This window comes from Mesoplodon densirostris, chromosome 6, assembly GCF_025265405.1.
Source record: "Mesoplodon densirostris isolate mMesDen1 chromosome 6, mMesDen1 primary haplotype, whole genome shotgun sequence".
Taxonomy (NCBI): Eukaryota; Metazoa; Chordata; class Mammalia; order Artiodactyla; family Ziphiidae; genus Mesoplodon; species Mesoplodon densirostris.
In genome coordinates, this window is record NC_082666.1 from 25,463,275 (window position 1) to 25,479,382 (window position 16,108).

Sequence of the window (16,108 nt, forward strand, 5' to 3'; positions counted from 1 at the left end):
ATCCCCGGTGGCCTCTCTTTGAAAGCACTGCTGTTTCAGACTCACCTCCACATGCCCTATAACCAGCCCTGGGCCTGGCACCAAGTAGGTGCTTAGCAAGTATGAGCTACATGTATAAAGGAAGCACTACTGCTGCTCTCGACATGATCTAAGTCTAACAGGAGACACACATACAGAGACAAACACTGACACCCCGAGTAAACACTACAGGAGGTGACAAGTTCTGCCGGAGCAAGGGAAGCAGAGAGCGGATCCGTGTGAGCTAGGTGTGTAGACAGACACACTGAAAGTGAGTAGAGAGTTCAGCGCCGCTGTGTGTCTGAGTGGGCGGACAGGGAAATGGGTGAGGGTGAGGCTGAATTAGAGGGAGAGGCAAGCAGCTGGGTGAAATTCATCCAAAAAAAGAGAAGCGGCAGCTACTGACAAAACGTGCCACTTGCTTTCATGGGAGGAAGATAACTCCCATATGAAGATGCTGTTTCACTTTAGTATTTAAGCAGCAGAGATCAAAGTCAGACCATGCGATTGAAATCCCAGCGCACCACTTGGTCGGCTGTGATGTTAAATAAGTCACTTAACCTCTCTAAGCCTCGTATGTAAAATGCAGACAATAATAGCACCTACCGCATCAAATTGGCGTGAGAATTAAATAAGTACTTGACATAGGGACTGACAGGTGCTAAGCACAGGATAAAGGTGAGTTACCGTTGTTGTAGCCTCTTTTCTTTCACCTACACACTTGCAAATAATGTTTCCTTTACCTTTTCCTTTTTTAAATGACAAGATTAGAAGCTCTCCAAAGGCTTCCCAACATGCCTAGAATTCAGAGTCCAGCAAGGAGGTCAGAAGGGTCAGTCTGGCCCTGAGAGGACACTCTGTGGAGTGACAGGCTAGCCAATTCTTCTTCTATCAAAGGCAAGGCGCTCTGAGCCGGGCTAGGTGGGAGCATTTGCATGGGCTCTGATCATACACCCTGGAGTGGGCTTCCAGGTCCCTGTCTGCCAGTTAAATCCCTGAAACAATTCTGGGCATTCTCAGAAAGGCTTCAGTGAATGGGAAGTTCCAGAACCAAAGCGATTTGGACAATATAGTGATTATTGTAAGGATGGATGTTGCTTTCAAAATCAGTTCCTTCTGAAAAAAGTCAAGTGGCTCGGGCTTCCCTGGTGGCGCAGTGGTTGAGAACCTGCCTGCCAATGCAGGGGACACAGGTTCGAGCCCTGGTCTGGGAAGGTCCCACATGCCGCGGAGCAACTAAGCCCGTGCGCCACAACTACTGAGCCTGTGCTCTAGAGCCCGCGAGCCACAACTACTGAGCCTGTGCGCTGCAACTACTGAAGCCTGCGCGCCTAGAGCCCATGCTCCTCAACAAGAGAAGCCACCGCAATGGGAAGCCCGCGCACCGCAACGAAGGGTAGCCCCCGCTCGTTGCCAACTAGAGAGAGCTCACATGCAGCAACGAAGACCCAATGCAGCCAAAAATAAATAAATAAATTTATATTTAAAAAAAAAAAGTCAAGTGGCTCATGAGCAGCGTGTGAAAATATCATTTTCTGGGCTTCCCTGGTGGCGCAGTGGTTGAGAGTCTGCCTGCCGATGCAGGGGACAGGGGTTCGTGCCCTGGTCCAGGAAGATCCCACATGCCGCGGAGCAGCTGGGCCTGTGAGCCATGGCCGCTGAGCCTGCGCGTCCGGAGCCCGTGCTCCGCAACGGAAGAGGCCACAACAGTGAGAGGCCCGCATGCCGCAAAAAAAAAAAAAAAAAAAAAAAAGAAAGAAAATATCATTTTCCCTCTGCCACCTCCTGACCCCACGCCAGGAGAGCAGCAATAATGCATCACTCCACAGTCCTTCTTTGGCTACCTTTTATCTGAACGGTGACTGAGGATGTCCTTGCCAAATGGCAGGAGAAGGTGGGGGGGGGTTTGCTTCAGTCAGCAGCTGTGGGACACGGGCACTGATGAAGACAGATGAATCCATTTACTCAGTACTTTGGATCTACCACTAATTTTCTACATGACAATGACACTTCATCCTTCCAGCGATGTAGACTGTTCAAAAAAGACTGAAAAAGTACAAAGTTGGCAAAAAACGAACACCCCAATCAGCCCCCAAAGGTGTCACAATGTTCATGCCCTTTACTCAAGCAAGAATTCCCAGACCTTCAAACATCAGCTCATAACCAATTTACTCTAATTTTGCACGTGATTCTAATAAACTTGGTTATCTGATTTGGGCTCCAGACCAAAACCAGGTCAGAGAAATAGTCATTCCAGACTGAGGTTACCCAGTTCCTGAATCAGTCCTGACCATGGAAGGATAAAGAGCAGTAGCTTCCAGCCCAGGAGCAGGGCACCTGGAATATGTCTTGTTGTTCAGGGGATCCCAGGACACCTCTTTATTCACTATACTCAGACCTGCCACTAGATCACCTGGCTCACCAATGCTGATGACTTGGCTCCATTCTTACAGTGTCTACTAGGATGAGAGCCCAGTCCAGTCTCTGTGGCTCTCACAGTCCCTGGAGGTGGGAGTGGGGTATCAGAACCCGATTCCTATACCCACCAACTGCCAGTTCGAATACTGCTCCAATAAACTAATCTCCTAAAACCATAATGCTTGTCAGATGCTGGAAAGTATTTCTTTCCCAGGTTTTGATGTTGGAGGACCTTGGAGGATGCTGTGTATGTTTGTCAGGGGAGAAGAGACTGATATTAGCTATGCACAAAATCTGTTGGAACATCCAACAAGTACCCTTTTCCCTCTGCACTCCACAACTACTGGGCCCCCCAGCACCAAAGTACGAATAAAGAGCAAGCAGAAAGTTCACCCCACATGGCTTGGCATACAAAGCACTTCCTCAGTTTTTTACAACTACACCCATTAAGCCTCTTAGAATCAGAGAGCTGAGTTTCAGGCTTTTAGATCTATTTGTTTGTTCAATAAATGTTTATTGAGCTCCTGCTCTGTGCCTGGCCCTGAGATACTGCCTGGAGGGGCAGAGGTGTGCACAAGGGACCCAGACACACCCCATGTCTGCCCTTGCAGTGCTTATAATGGAGCAGAGATCCTCAATCGGTGCTGCAATTCACAGAGGAGCAAAGACTTAGCAACTAACCTAGCACCAGCACCTAGACTGCCGAGGTCTTAGCAACTAACCTAGCACCAGAACCCAGACCGCTGACCCCATCTGAAGCTCACACTTCCATGGTTTCAGCCTGGCACACCTGCTGGTTCCTAGAAAGGTACAGAGAGGAAGACATCTCACCAGCCTCACTGCACATCATTATATAAGCAGAGAGAATAAGAATAAAATAAAGGAGGAGATGAATGCAAATGCTCACTGGGCAACTTAGGCCATTTAATTTTCTCACCTTCCTAGAACCAAAATAAATAACCAAAAAAGTCAGCAATAAGAAGCCGCTTATATTTAATTCCCAAACAACATGGGGAATGACCAAACAGGTGCCTCCAGAAGGGGTATGCCTTCCCCAGCATCCTCCTCTGACCCCTACCTACCACGGTTAGGTGACCAGTGGTTGGGACATGAGATCCTCAAGGGCAGGGTCCATGTCACATCCAACTCTGTATCCCAGAGCCTAGAAAAGGGCCTGGCAGAAAATTTTCTCCATCAGCGCGTGTAGAATTAGGACACTGAGGCAGAAATAGGTGGGGCTGTGGCAGCCATCTAGGTGGGCCACTCACGTCTCCTTTAAATAGAGAACCTACAGGACAAGTGCCATCAGCTAAGCCTTCAGCTGTAGCTTCAACATCTGTCATAGTGTTTAATTAAGCCAAGGACACATTTTTCCCAGGGAGCCTGCAGCCAGTGACTAAGTTGCACAGGGATTCTAGAGCTTGGCTCCTTTGGTCCCTAATATGTGACTGCTCTAATGGGCAATCTTTGCTCTGGAGCACCCCAATGGGCTGGCCAAGACTTTCTGAGACTCTTCCTCCCAACTCTCCTTCCTTCCCCTCTCCTTTCACAGGTGTCAGAACAGCATTGTGGTCTGAGGGTTTCCCTACCTCCTCTTTTATCTTTCACTGGTATTTCCCCCAAGAACTCTGGCACTTGTAAATCCATCTTGGCATGTACTTCTTGAAGGACCCCAAATGACAAGTGTCCAAGACATCCACATGCTCCTTTACACATCCCAGCCTCCTTTCAAGTTAAGTTGGTTAATGACTACTTCTGGTCAATGAAATATGAATAGAAATAATACATGTCACTTCCAAGTAAAGATGGTCAAAATCTAGTGTGCCTTCCCTGTGGATTCCTTCCGACTCCCCATCTTCTTGAAGCCAAAAGATGGGAGAGTGACAGCACAAGAACAGCCTGGGGCCCTGTGTTCTCACTTGGAGGAGAGCCTCCCAGGAGGCTCTGACCCTCACTGGATTTGGGTGAACAATATATAAATTTGACTGTATCAAGCAACAGAGATTTCAGGATTTGTTTGCTAATGCAGCATAGCCTAGTCCACCCTGACTAACAAAAGCTATATATCCTCTCTATATATTTATTTAGCACCTCTATTTTCACCCCTATCTTACACTTCCAGCTTGTCCATTTCCCTGTTGAAATCTCACATCTCTTCATGAAGAAGTTGATGATCCCACAAGAGGGGAGGCCAAACACATGAACAAGAGCTCTTTAAAGATAAAGGTAGTGAGCTAACACGCTTAGCCCAATACCTAGTTCTAAACAGGCCCTAGTGTGTTATTCCACCCACCTTCTACTGGGTGCCTGGCTAGGTCTGAGGAATTGGTCGGGGGCAGGCACGGCATGGCCAAGGGTGTTTCCCTCATACCAGGGAAGCTCAGGGGTTGTTGCTGACGGGAACATGCGGAAGGCAGCTCAGCTTGATCCTGATATATGGGGTCCCCTAAGTCCTATGGTGATGGGGAGGTGGAGCAAAGACCCTGAGGAAGTGATCCAGAGAAACCATTCATCCTATGGGAAGTTAATTCAGAAGGCAGATTCTAATTTATTCACTTATAGTTCAGTTCAGCAAACATTCACTGATGCCCACTGCATGTAAAACCACCGGGGAATCGGACCAGCCCTGCCCTCACAGAGCTACAGTCCAGCGGGGGAGAAACAGACAAAGATGGCTATGACACACAGCAAAATGTAAGATGTGCTGGGAGATACACACGAATAAAGATCTCGTGCTCGCATCCTCTCTCTCCGACACCGCTCTCAGCAACACGGCATTAGAAAGCAAGATTACAGATAACACGGCTTCACATTTACATCATGTTTTGAGGTTCCACATCCATCATGTTTATCCCTACAACAGATCTGTGAGGTCAACATAATCATCACCACACGGTACAGGAATAACGAGGACAGTGACAAAACAGCAGTGAATATTTACTGAGCATTCACGGTGTACCAAGCACTGAATTACTTTACCCGGATGGTCTCATTCGTTCCCCACGCCCTATCAGGCAGTTAGTATATTAGCCCCATTTTACAGATGAAGAAATAGAGGCAAAGTGGCTTGCCTAAGGTCACCAGGCAGGTACGTGGTACCCAGTGGGGATACAAACCCAGGTCCCCTGACATGCTAAGAAGCTCATCTAACAGGTGCTTGGAGCTAGGGGAGCTGAAGGGTCTGGTTTTGTGCCCAGCCTCATCCCCGCAGGGACTCCCTCTCCTCGTTCCCCTGCAGTGCAACTGACTTCAGTTACTATCTTGCCTGCCAGATACCCCCGCTCTCGTTGCTCACCCTCTGCTGCCCCTCCCGCCCCGTCAGGCCTCAGAGTGCCTCCATCCCCTCACACTGGCTCTCCATCTCTGCTCAGGCCCCAGTATCTCCCCCTTCAACTGCTACGATAGCTTCCTGGCTTTTCTATCTCCACCCTCTCCTGTCTACCATTCAGCCTCTACGTTCTTACCGGCCTTAATCTTGTCACATCCATGCTGGAGAACCTCCCACAGCTCCTCACCACTCCAGAATAAAGTCCAAACTTCTTGACACGGCATTCAAGGCCTTTCATACCCACCACCAGGCTGCCTTTCCCTCCACAAACCCTGCACTCAGGTGAAAATATAACAAGTCAGTGCTCCCCAGACACACTTCACACTTTGTGGCCTTTATCCTTTGATCCTGGGGATCCTTCCTAGGATCCAACCTCCATCTCCCTGAGCCCACACCTCTCTGTGTCAACATTATATTCACCCTTCCAGACTCATCTTGACTTCTTCTCCTCCAGGAGACCTAGACGTGAGCTTCCCTTTCTCTTAATGTCCCTGACATCTATTGCTTCTTTCTTGAACTGAGCATTCCCCAAGTGGATATCTGTGATCAGACCCACCTGGCATCCACCCCCCTTTAACAGCCTCTGATGTACTTCGAGGAATCACCTCTTCCCTACTCTGTATTCATGTGGTTGGGTGGGGCTGGCCTCACCTCCTTCTTCCTCCATGAAAGGCTGGCGGATATCCCAGGCCCGTCAGCATCATGTTATTTGTTCAGGGATAGACACATGACCCAACTCAAGCCAATGAGAGCTGAGCTTGGAATTTTTGCTGAAAACATCAGGAAAGAAACACTCTTCTTACTGGAGTTTCTAAACTGGGAGTTTGTAAACTTGCAGCTGCTAGGGGCCATCTGTACAGCCAAATGGGGAGAGTCTGACTGAGGGTGAAGCCAAACACAGAGGAAATCAGAGCCAAGAGACAGAGAGGGACTGGATTCAGCCATACCTGAATACAGCCCACTCCAGGATTTTTCAGCCACATGAACCAGTTAAAATTAGGTTTCTGTCACCTGCAACAAGGTTCCTAAGCAATACAACTGCTAAGGGTGAGGTACCACGCAAGGCAATGGGGTCTAACCACAAAGATGTGAGCCTGATTCTAAAAGAGCCCATTTTATATCTCTTTATTTCTAAGAACGGCTATATTGAGATACAATTCACGTACCATAACATTCATTCTTGTAAAGTCTACAGTCCTGTGGTTTTTAGTCACAGAAATGTGCAACCATCAAGACAGATTACTTTCTACCTTGCACTGAAAACGACAAGCATGTGCTTGCTCTGTTCTCCCCTGTGCACCAGCTCCTCTCCTGAGCCCAGTGCTGGGTTTACTCCTTTCTGCAGTACCAGCAACTGCAGTAGGTGCCCAATGGCTACTAAGCTGTACTCAGACCTCCTGAAAAGCTCGGCCTCCATGCAACAGTTGTTTAGATCCTCTCTAAAGCACAATGAATGAGAGAACAGATATTTGGCAAAACCACTCAAGAAAAGGATGTGCTCACCAATCACTGGATCCCTGCAACAGGGTAGACCTTCTGAGAGGTGCACACCTGGAATGTGCTCCTTTGGCTCCCTGAACTTTTCCCAAGTTTATTACAGAATAATTTAAAATAGTAACAAGGGGGAAACATATAAATCCAACAGTAGGGGAATGATTTAATACTTATGGGGCACCCACAGGATAGAATAGTAAATAGCCACTAAAATTCATCTTTGCAAAGAAGAGTTAAGGACATGGGGAAATAACCATGTTATAACATTAACTGAATGAAACAAAATATAAAAGGGTGCATAGAGGTTTCAAGCACACAAAATAGTAAGCACCAGCAACTGAAAGGGAATAACACTAATTATTAGATGCAATTACCTTCGTGTAGGTGGATTATAGACAGTTTTTTTCAATGCTTCTCTACAAATTTTCTATTTTTCCAAAATGAAAATTACTTTAATCAAATCAGAAAAGCCGACATTATTTTTTAACTCATCCCTTGGTTATTATTTACTTTTATTAATGTGGCTACCAAGGAATGAGAAACAATCACATGAAGAACATTTCTGAACCTGCAAAACTTTTATGAAAAAAAGGACACTGTCCCTCAGAGTCTTTTAAACAAACATGTAAGTAATGTAATCTACCATGTTTACCTTTTAACCTTGACTGCCAGGAGGCTCAGAGCTAAAATTTAATTTACAAAAATGCAGTAACCAGCTTAGTCCAGGTTCTGGGTTCAGTAACTTGCATGCTTCTATGTGGTTTCTGATGCTTCCTTTTATCTGTTTTTTCAGTTGTCTTGCTTGTGTTTTTATATACTCAAATCTTTCTTGGAATACATAAAGAAGTATCTGCTGATGTGATTTGAGGTACACCAGAGAAGAGAGGTCCTGCCTAGCAGATGCTCTGCTGGGATGTTTCATTTTTACAAACACATGGCACTGAGTGGGGCTTTGAATGCTTTATTGCTATTCTAATTACAGGAGAGGGGCACCTGACTTAAGTGTGTGCGAGAGGCTCCTTTATTGAGACAGGCTAGTCCCAATGAGCAGATCAACTCATGTCTTGCTAAATCTCCATCTCTTTGAAGACTGTGTGGACAGAGGTCCACCCTGGCTGCCCACTGTCTCTGGCCGTTGACTGACAGCAAATGTTAGCAAAGCCAGCCAAAATGTGTTCACCACATCCATCCTGCATTCAAGTCTACAGACAACAAGTGACACACCCAGCAAGTGACTAGGGGGTACACACAATCCATAAAGACATCCTATCGGAATAAAACAGGGTCCACACACTCTAACACAAGCCCCAAACACCCTTTAGATCACTGTGGATTTTGCTGCAATTACCCAGACTGATCCTTTACTTTGGCTTAGAGAGAAAGTACCTGTACTCTAAAGATGGACCACTTGAAAAAATTAAGTATTATATCACCTGGGTGTTCTCCCAACCGTGACACTTCATGGCAAGAGATACATACTTGTTTGATTGTAAGCCAAGATTCTTTTTTTTTCTGATGGTAACTTCACTGAGCCTTCATGAGATTTAGAAGTGAGCAAAACAAATAAGCACTCTTAATATTTTAGTTGTGACCATTTTATCACATCTGAAGTCACAATGTCCTACTTGTGAATCCACACCAGAGGAAAATGAAGGAAGGCAGAAAACATTTATTTAGTGCTTACAGCATGCCAGACAGAGCACTGGCCGCTGCACCTGCCAGCTCAAGGCATTTTCCATTCCAGCCTGTTATCTCCCTTAAGCATCACAATACCATCCTGGGGAGTACATAAAATAGTCCCAGTTTTTCAGAAGTGGAAATCTAGGCTTAGAGAGATCAATACCTTGCTCAAGGTCACCCACAGGGAAGATACTAGGTTTCTGACCAGAAGCCAGGTTAAAGCCACCCCAAAGCTCATGCTTGGTGCCCCTTCAAATGGCGAGATATGCTTCCCTGCTTGCGTGAGGCTGAGATTATACCCTCTGCCCTCCTTCCCCTGAGCTGAAGTGCCTTCTGACTGCCTCATCCTCTTGACTTTAGGCCCCCTCTCACTCAGAAAGTCTTCAAGACACACTTGAAAAATAAAATATAAAAGCATCAACCCACACCCTGAAGTTGAGCACCCTTCCCTTTGCTGCCACTAACAAGCTAATATGAAATCTCTTTCAGGGAAGCTTTCTGAAGGGAATAAATTGATGGTGAAAACATTATGCAGCTGACAATATTTGGTGATGATGCAAGCAGGGCTGCCCTGTCCATAAATGGTTCTGTCTCCAAAGAACCAGCTCTCCGTGTCCTTTCCAAAACAAAAATAGATGATAGATAGATAGATAGATAGATAGATATAGATGGAGCAACAGAGAAACAGTATCCAGAAGACATGGTTTGGTATAATTGCACTGCCCTCTCCGTTTATGTGTGCCGGGCAACTACCCCAGAGAACTTGAAATGTTCTGGAGAAGACAGGAATGTCATTCAGAAATGATTCCACACGGGTTGGCTCTGCACAGCTCCCCAGCTTACATCCTCCCGGGGCAGAGGAAGCTTCTCTGCTTGCAGCAGGCTGCGTGCACCGCCACCAACTGCCACCCGTTTCTTCACCTTTTATTTACAGCGCAGAGCAGGTTGGTTCATCAGTGAAGGGGAGAGGCGGGGAATAAGATGCAATCCAGATTTCTGTTCTTTCTCCGGGGACCAAAAAAAGGGGGGGCCACACAGAGAAGGAAGTGTAGCCTAGGCTGCACGATCAACGCGGCAGCGCGACCCTCCTCTCAGAAAGGGGTTTGCACCAGGGCTGGAGCAGAAGCGCCCAAGGAGCCCCAGGAAGCCAGGTCAATCAAGCCCAGCGCCTCGGCCGGGCTTCGGCGCGGTGGAAGAGGCGCCAACCGAGCGTACTGCACAGGAAATCACTGCCCCCTTCAGGCCACGTCTCAGATGCTGCGGCCGGAGCGTAAGGGCTCCTCAGTCCCGAAAAACTCGCAAACCCGACCTCGCGCGGCCCGCGATCGCTCCTCTGAGCCCCCTCGGCGCACCCCAGCCCTCGGGCGGGCGGTGAAGGTGTGCACTGTTGCTGCAGCCGCAATGCAAGCTGAGGGTGTGAGGAGGGGGCTTGGGATGGAAAGCTCTCGGCTCCCCTCAGAGAAGGGGGCAGGGAGGGCAAGCCGGGTGCTGCGCTCCAAGTCCGTGCTTCAAGTCTGCGCCCGGGGAAACTGCGCCTGCAGCCGCCCGGCCACCAGCAGCGGCGCGGCTTCACACCCTCGCGCGCCCGGGGCGAGACCTGATCAGGGCACTCTTTTATCAACCAGCCCGAGGGGGTCTCCTCAGAAAACCGCTCGGGCCATAGGCAGAGCCGGGTACATGCAGGCAGCAGCGCTGCAGAGCCGGCGGCCCCACGCCGGCCTGAGTGGTACTGGCTCCGAGCTCGTCCAGCCCTGCTGCGCCCTCCAGCCCCTCGGGTCTCCGAGTCCTCCGGACCTCAAAGCACAGCTCGGCTTTCCTGGGGCCGAGAGCAGGCCCGTGGCCTCTCTAGCCCCGGATGGCCCAGTTTAGAGTCAATGCGCCTGTTCTTCCCACCTAGCACTCCACAGCCCCACCAGCGGGACCTGGGCAGGGGCGACCACTGCAGGCTTTTGGGGACGTTCAGTTACCACCTTCTCCACTCCTTCTCTGGGCAAAGGAGACCCTAGTCTTCTACCCCACACCCCACAAGCATACACACACATACAATCCCAGAAGAGGAAGATGTTCAGCAAATCTTGGTACCGGCTGTGCCAGCCAAGCCCGGCGGGACCCAGAGGGTAAGCACTGAGCCCCAGCCCGCGCGGTGCCCTCGGCAGTCTCAATCAGGGCTCTGCCCATGGGCCGAAGCTTGCTTCTGTCCAACACGCCCTCCCCCATCACCCCCACAGCCCCGACGGCACGGGCGGCCGACACTCACCTCGGTGTCGTAGAGCCGCAGGTCGAGGAAGTAGGGGCGCAGGAGCGACTCGTTGCGGATCTGCTCGATAGCCAGTTCCACGGCGGGGAGCACGCCGCGCCCGATGCTGCCCTTGGCCACCTCCTTGGTGAGCGGCATGAGGCCCATGATGGAGAGCGGCGGGCTGCTGGGCGGCGGCCGGGGGACACCCCGCGCCCAGCCCCAGGCCCCGGGCGCCAGCGGCAGCAGCAGAGGCAGCAGCAGGAGCAGCAGCAGGCGCGCGGGCGGCGGTGGCGGCGGCGGCGGCGGCCCGGGCTGCCCGGAGCTCGGCGGGGAAGCCATGCCGCGCCGCGGGCTGCGGGCGCCGGCTTACTCGGCCCGCATGGCCTGGCCCGGCCCGCCGCCCCGCGCCAAGCTCTCCCCGCGGCGCCCGCGCAATGGCGTCGGCCCCGGCTCCGGCTCCGGCTCCGGCTCCGGCTCGGGCTCCGGCTCGGCTCAGAACGGCCGCGGCGGCGGCGGCAGCGGCGGCGCCCGTGACGGATCAATCACGCCGGGAAGGGGTGGGAACGAGCGGAGTGCGGGAGGCGGGGAGCGAGCGAGCGAACGCGGAGAGGGGGGCCGGCGTCTTCGCGCGCGCCTCTCTTCAGCGCGGCCGCCCCGAACCGGGCCGCCTCCGCCCGCCCTCGTGCACGCTCTGAGCCGCTCTCCCGCCGGGAGCCGCTCGGCGGCAGCCTCTAGAGCCCGGCCGGGGGAGGGCGGGCGGTAGGAAACGCGGGAGGCGAAGGCGAGGCTGCTCCGCGGCGGCTCAGGCCGCCTCCGGGGGCAGGGACGGGCCCTGCGCGCCGGGGGAGGGGAGGCACTGGCGCTGCGGCGGCCGCGAGGAGGGCCGCCTTCCCAGCACACGAACACACGCGCCCCCGGCCTTCCGCCGCGCGGGCTGCCCGCGACCGCCCGGGACCTTAGGGCCCGGGTACAACGGCTGAGGGAACGAGGATGGCGTGCTGGCACACGCAGTGGCCGCCGCCGCTTCTCCGAGCGCTTCCTGTAGCACCTGCACGGTGATTTGGGACTGCTTCTTGGAGGTTTGGCTGGGAACGTCTGGTTTGCGAGCGCGCCACGGAGGCGTCCTAGGAGCACCTGCAGCCTACACTCCCCTGCTCTGCGCCGGTGTCTAGGGGGCCCTGACTGAGCCCGAAGGGGCGGCCAAGGATGCCAACGGCGTTCGAACGCCCCTTGGTGCTGAGGTGTCCAGCCCTTTGGGCTTGGCTGAAAGCCCCCTCCTTCCCCACCAGACTGAGCCGCCCTTTGCCAACCCCAAGAGACTATGGTCTTCACCTTGCGTGTGCTACTGCCCCCTCCAGGCGTTTGACCTCCCCACGTCCCCATTCCCGAAGGGGGCTCCGCCCTAGAAATCTCCCAGCCACCCACCCCGGCCTCCCCGGGTCGGAGTACAGTCCTCAGGCCAGAGCGGATCCATGCTCCCCTCGACTTGGCCCTCTCTATAACAGGTCGCACCGGCTGCACTGGCTAGCCTTAATTAAGCAAAGCAGTCCTGTAATCTGATCTAGAGCCTCAGGCCCCGTGTACCTCTCCAAGCTTGAAGAATAGGAACCGTGGTGGTCATGAAAATACAAAATCCCAAGAGGTGATTAATAAGGGGGACACAATAGGACATCAAATCAGAAAACCTCCTTGAGCCTGAACCAACCATTGTGGGCAATATGGATGACCTTGTTAACAAGGTTGGGAATTTAACCTTCACTGAACACTTGCTACCTGCCTTATTATGGAACACACACAATAGCCCTAGGAACCAATATGTGTTCATCATCCTCACTTTACAGACCAATACACAGAGAGGTTCCATAGCTTATTGAAGAACACAGAACTACTGAGAGAGGACTGAAACCCAGAGCCAGCAAGAGCTCTGTACACAGTGCAGTGGAAGTCAGGATGGGGAACAGGTTCCCCTGTGGGAAGGAAACTAACTGCCCTGACTCTGAATTGTTCTGGACCTTGGTTCCCTTGGGCATGTAGTGAAGGAGGTGGACCACATGTTGTCCACAGACTCGCTCTTCTGGAGTGAGGCAGGGGCAGCCCTGAATCACATGCCAGGTTATTATCAGGAAGCATGAAGATGGAGAGGAGAGGCCGAGCCCAACTCCTGGAGAGTAACTTGGACAGTTCTGGGGAAACCAAGCCAAATTCTCCCTGTCCAACTCCTCTTTCTAGGCTTCTGCAGACACCACCTCCCAGGCTCCACTTAACTTTTCCAAGCTGGAGGGTTTGCAAGGGCAGAGCTCACTTGTGCATCTCCACCAAAAAAAAAAAAAAAAAAGTGGTCCAGAGGACAATGTAATCCCCAGATGCTCCCTCAGCTGGCATCTTGACATGACAGATATCCCCTAGTCATAGGCTTCCAGCATCTACCATTCCTCAACTCCTCAGCTCAGGTTTCTGAATAAGCATTTTCACTTTTTTCCTTTTTTTTTTTCCCTTAGTCATTTGTGTTTTCCTTGTAAGCCATGCCAATATGGAGTACCCGCTGACACCTACATCTGGGAATAAGTTGAAAGCTGGAATAACTTTGCTTGACATTTACTAAGTGGTTGAAGGCCCTGCCTGGCAACTACCTTTCAGCCTCTCTGTCTCCACCTATGGGGTGACCTGGCCCCTAGAGACCTGGCCTGGGACCAGCCCTGACCCAAGGAGCTCCAATCTCACTCTCCAACAGTCTGGCTCCAGGCCAGGCTGTGATCTCATGCCCCATTTCTGATGTCTGGGCATCCCTCTGGTTCCCAGATCCTATTCTGGCCTGTGTTCCAGTTTGGGTAACTGGATCCCTGGCATTCTTCCTTGGGTCTGAGTTACCGTCTTGGTTACCAGTTTCCACTCCATGTTCTTCTAAAGCTGGAGTTCAGCCTCTTGCTTTATAATAATCATTCATTCCTTCAATCAATGTTTTGCAGTGTCTACTGTGTGCTGGGCAGTGTCCTAGGAGCAGAGGATACAGAAATAAACAAGCCAAACTAAAATCCCTGCCCTCATAAAATTGACATTCTAGTGGAGACAGACATAAACAGAAAGAAGAAGAAGAAGATATTTTAGTATGTCAGTTTGTGAAAAGTGCTATGGAGAACAATAAAGCAGGAAAGAGGATTGAGACTGACAGGGTGGGGCTGCGGTTTGAAACAGGGAGGTCACGGAAGGACATACTGAGATGACTTTTTACCAAAGACCTAAAGGAGGTAAGTAAGCAAAACATGCAAATAGTGTTCCAGGTGGAGGAACACCAAGGGCAGAGGCTCTGAGACAGAAGTGTGCCTGGCATGTTCAAGGAACTGTCAGGAAGCCAGTGTAGCCGGAGTGGAGTGAGCAAGGGGAAAAGCAGTAGTACCCAAGGTCAAAGGCAGACGAGATCAGGTAGGACCTGGGCATTGTGAGGACTTTGGCTTGCACATGACGAAGTGGGGGATGACTGGAGAGAACTGAGTGGGTCAGTGATGTGATCTGATCTGCCTGTCAAGTAAAGAGTCGTTGGCAGGAAGCGGAGAGACCAGTGAGGAGGCTATTACAATAAGCCACATATGGTAACAAGAACCAGGCTACAAGCAGAGGAGGTGGGGAGAAGTGGCTAGGTTAATAATTGTTCTTCTTATTATTAATGGGAATAAAATGCATTGGCAGATGCCAAGTCCCAGGACTGTGGTAAACAACTTACAAGAAACATAGTAGAGACTTTAGAAAGCGATATGCTCCGGGTCGCACCCCTAGAAAGTGATAAAACATGAACGTCAGTCCAGGTCTGTATGGCTTAAATTCTCATCTTCCTCCCCAAATCCTGCCTCCTTAGCAATCCTTTCTCCCACGCCCTTTTCCTATACACGAGAACCAGTAGCTAGTCTCCAACCCCTAGTTTAGAGGTTGGGGCTGTGTGGAAAGATGATGCTTGTTCCCTTTCTGGGGATCTGGGGGGAGTGTGCATGGTCCACTGGCTGCCTGTCAGCAGGACACCGCATCCCTTTAAGCAGGATCCCGACAATGGGAGGCTAACCAGGCCTCCGCCTGCTGTCTGTCCTCCTTCTATATCAGGCTGGACAACCCTTGCCACTCTGGTGCCAGCTGCTCGGATCTGCATCCGTGCAGCCGCCTCCTCCCAGGAACTGGGTCCAGTTTCCAACACCCTGTTCCCAGTCTGACCTGTCATCCATGCCTGCCTCTATTCTAACTCCCAACAACAGGGAGGTCTTCTTTTAAGTTTTTCTTTAAAAAAAAATATAAGGCATCTTTGCAATCATCTCCCATGTATTTCTTATTCATGGTTACATTGAAATGTTTCTTTCAACCAAGTAGCTCGGCTGTTTTTTTTTAAAGTACATTGTTTGTTTTCATTTCCATTTTTTAATGGATAAGTTATGAATGATGGATCCAAAACAGATTAGCTGAATGAATCTAAGTTGCTTTTCTTTTTTCACAAGGCATGTTTTTTAAACTGTAAAATTAGGTTTCAGGCATCAAATGTGGTCTGGTGACACAGTTCGAGCAATAATAAAGCTACCATTTATTAAACACCTACCTACTCTGTGCCAGACCCCTTGGTATGCATCATCTTAATCTTCATGACTGCCTGAAAAATAGGTGTTAGGATACCAGTTTTGCAAACTATGTGACTGAGGTCCAGATGGGTTAAATGACTTGCCTAATGATACTCAGCAGAGGCAGCAACGGGGCCCAAACCCAATCTGTCCAACCCCAAACTCCTGCATTTGCCTCTCCTTGAAGATGCCCTTATATAACTGAGGAGGAAATAGTCTTTAAAAAGTAAAGAATGCTGCTGAGGGTCAACATAAGAAAGAGGTAAGATGACTTGGCCAGGATCCCCCACCGAAGTAGAGATGAAGCTGGCTCTCCTTTATCAGGGGAGAGCACCTGGC

General features: G+C 50.6%; 1 protein-coding gene across 2 annotated transcripts in view; it reads right to left on the reverse strand.

Moving 5' to 3' along the window:
- Positions 1-11,516, reverse strand: part of GABBR2 (gamma-aminobutyric acid type B receptor subunit 2) — a 369,607-nt gene extending 358,091 nt beyond the window's left edge. For both annotated transcript variants that reach the window (XM_060101019.1, XM_060101018.1), the window contains exon 1: positions 11,196-11,516. In XM_060101019.1, the coding sequence (XP_059957002.1) occupies positions 11,196-11,516 (321 nt within the window). The remainder of the gene's footprint in view (positions 1-11,195) is intronic.
- Positions 11,517-16,108: the final 4,592 nt, after the last annotated feature.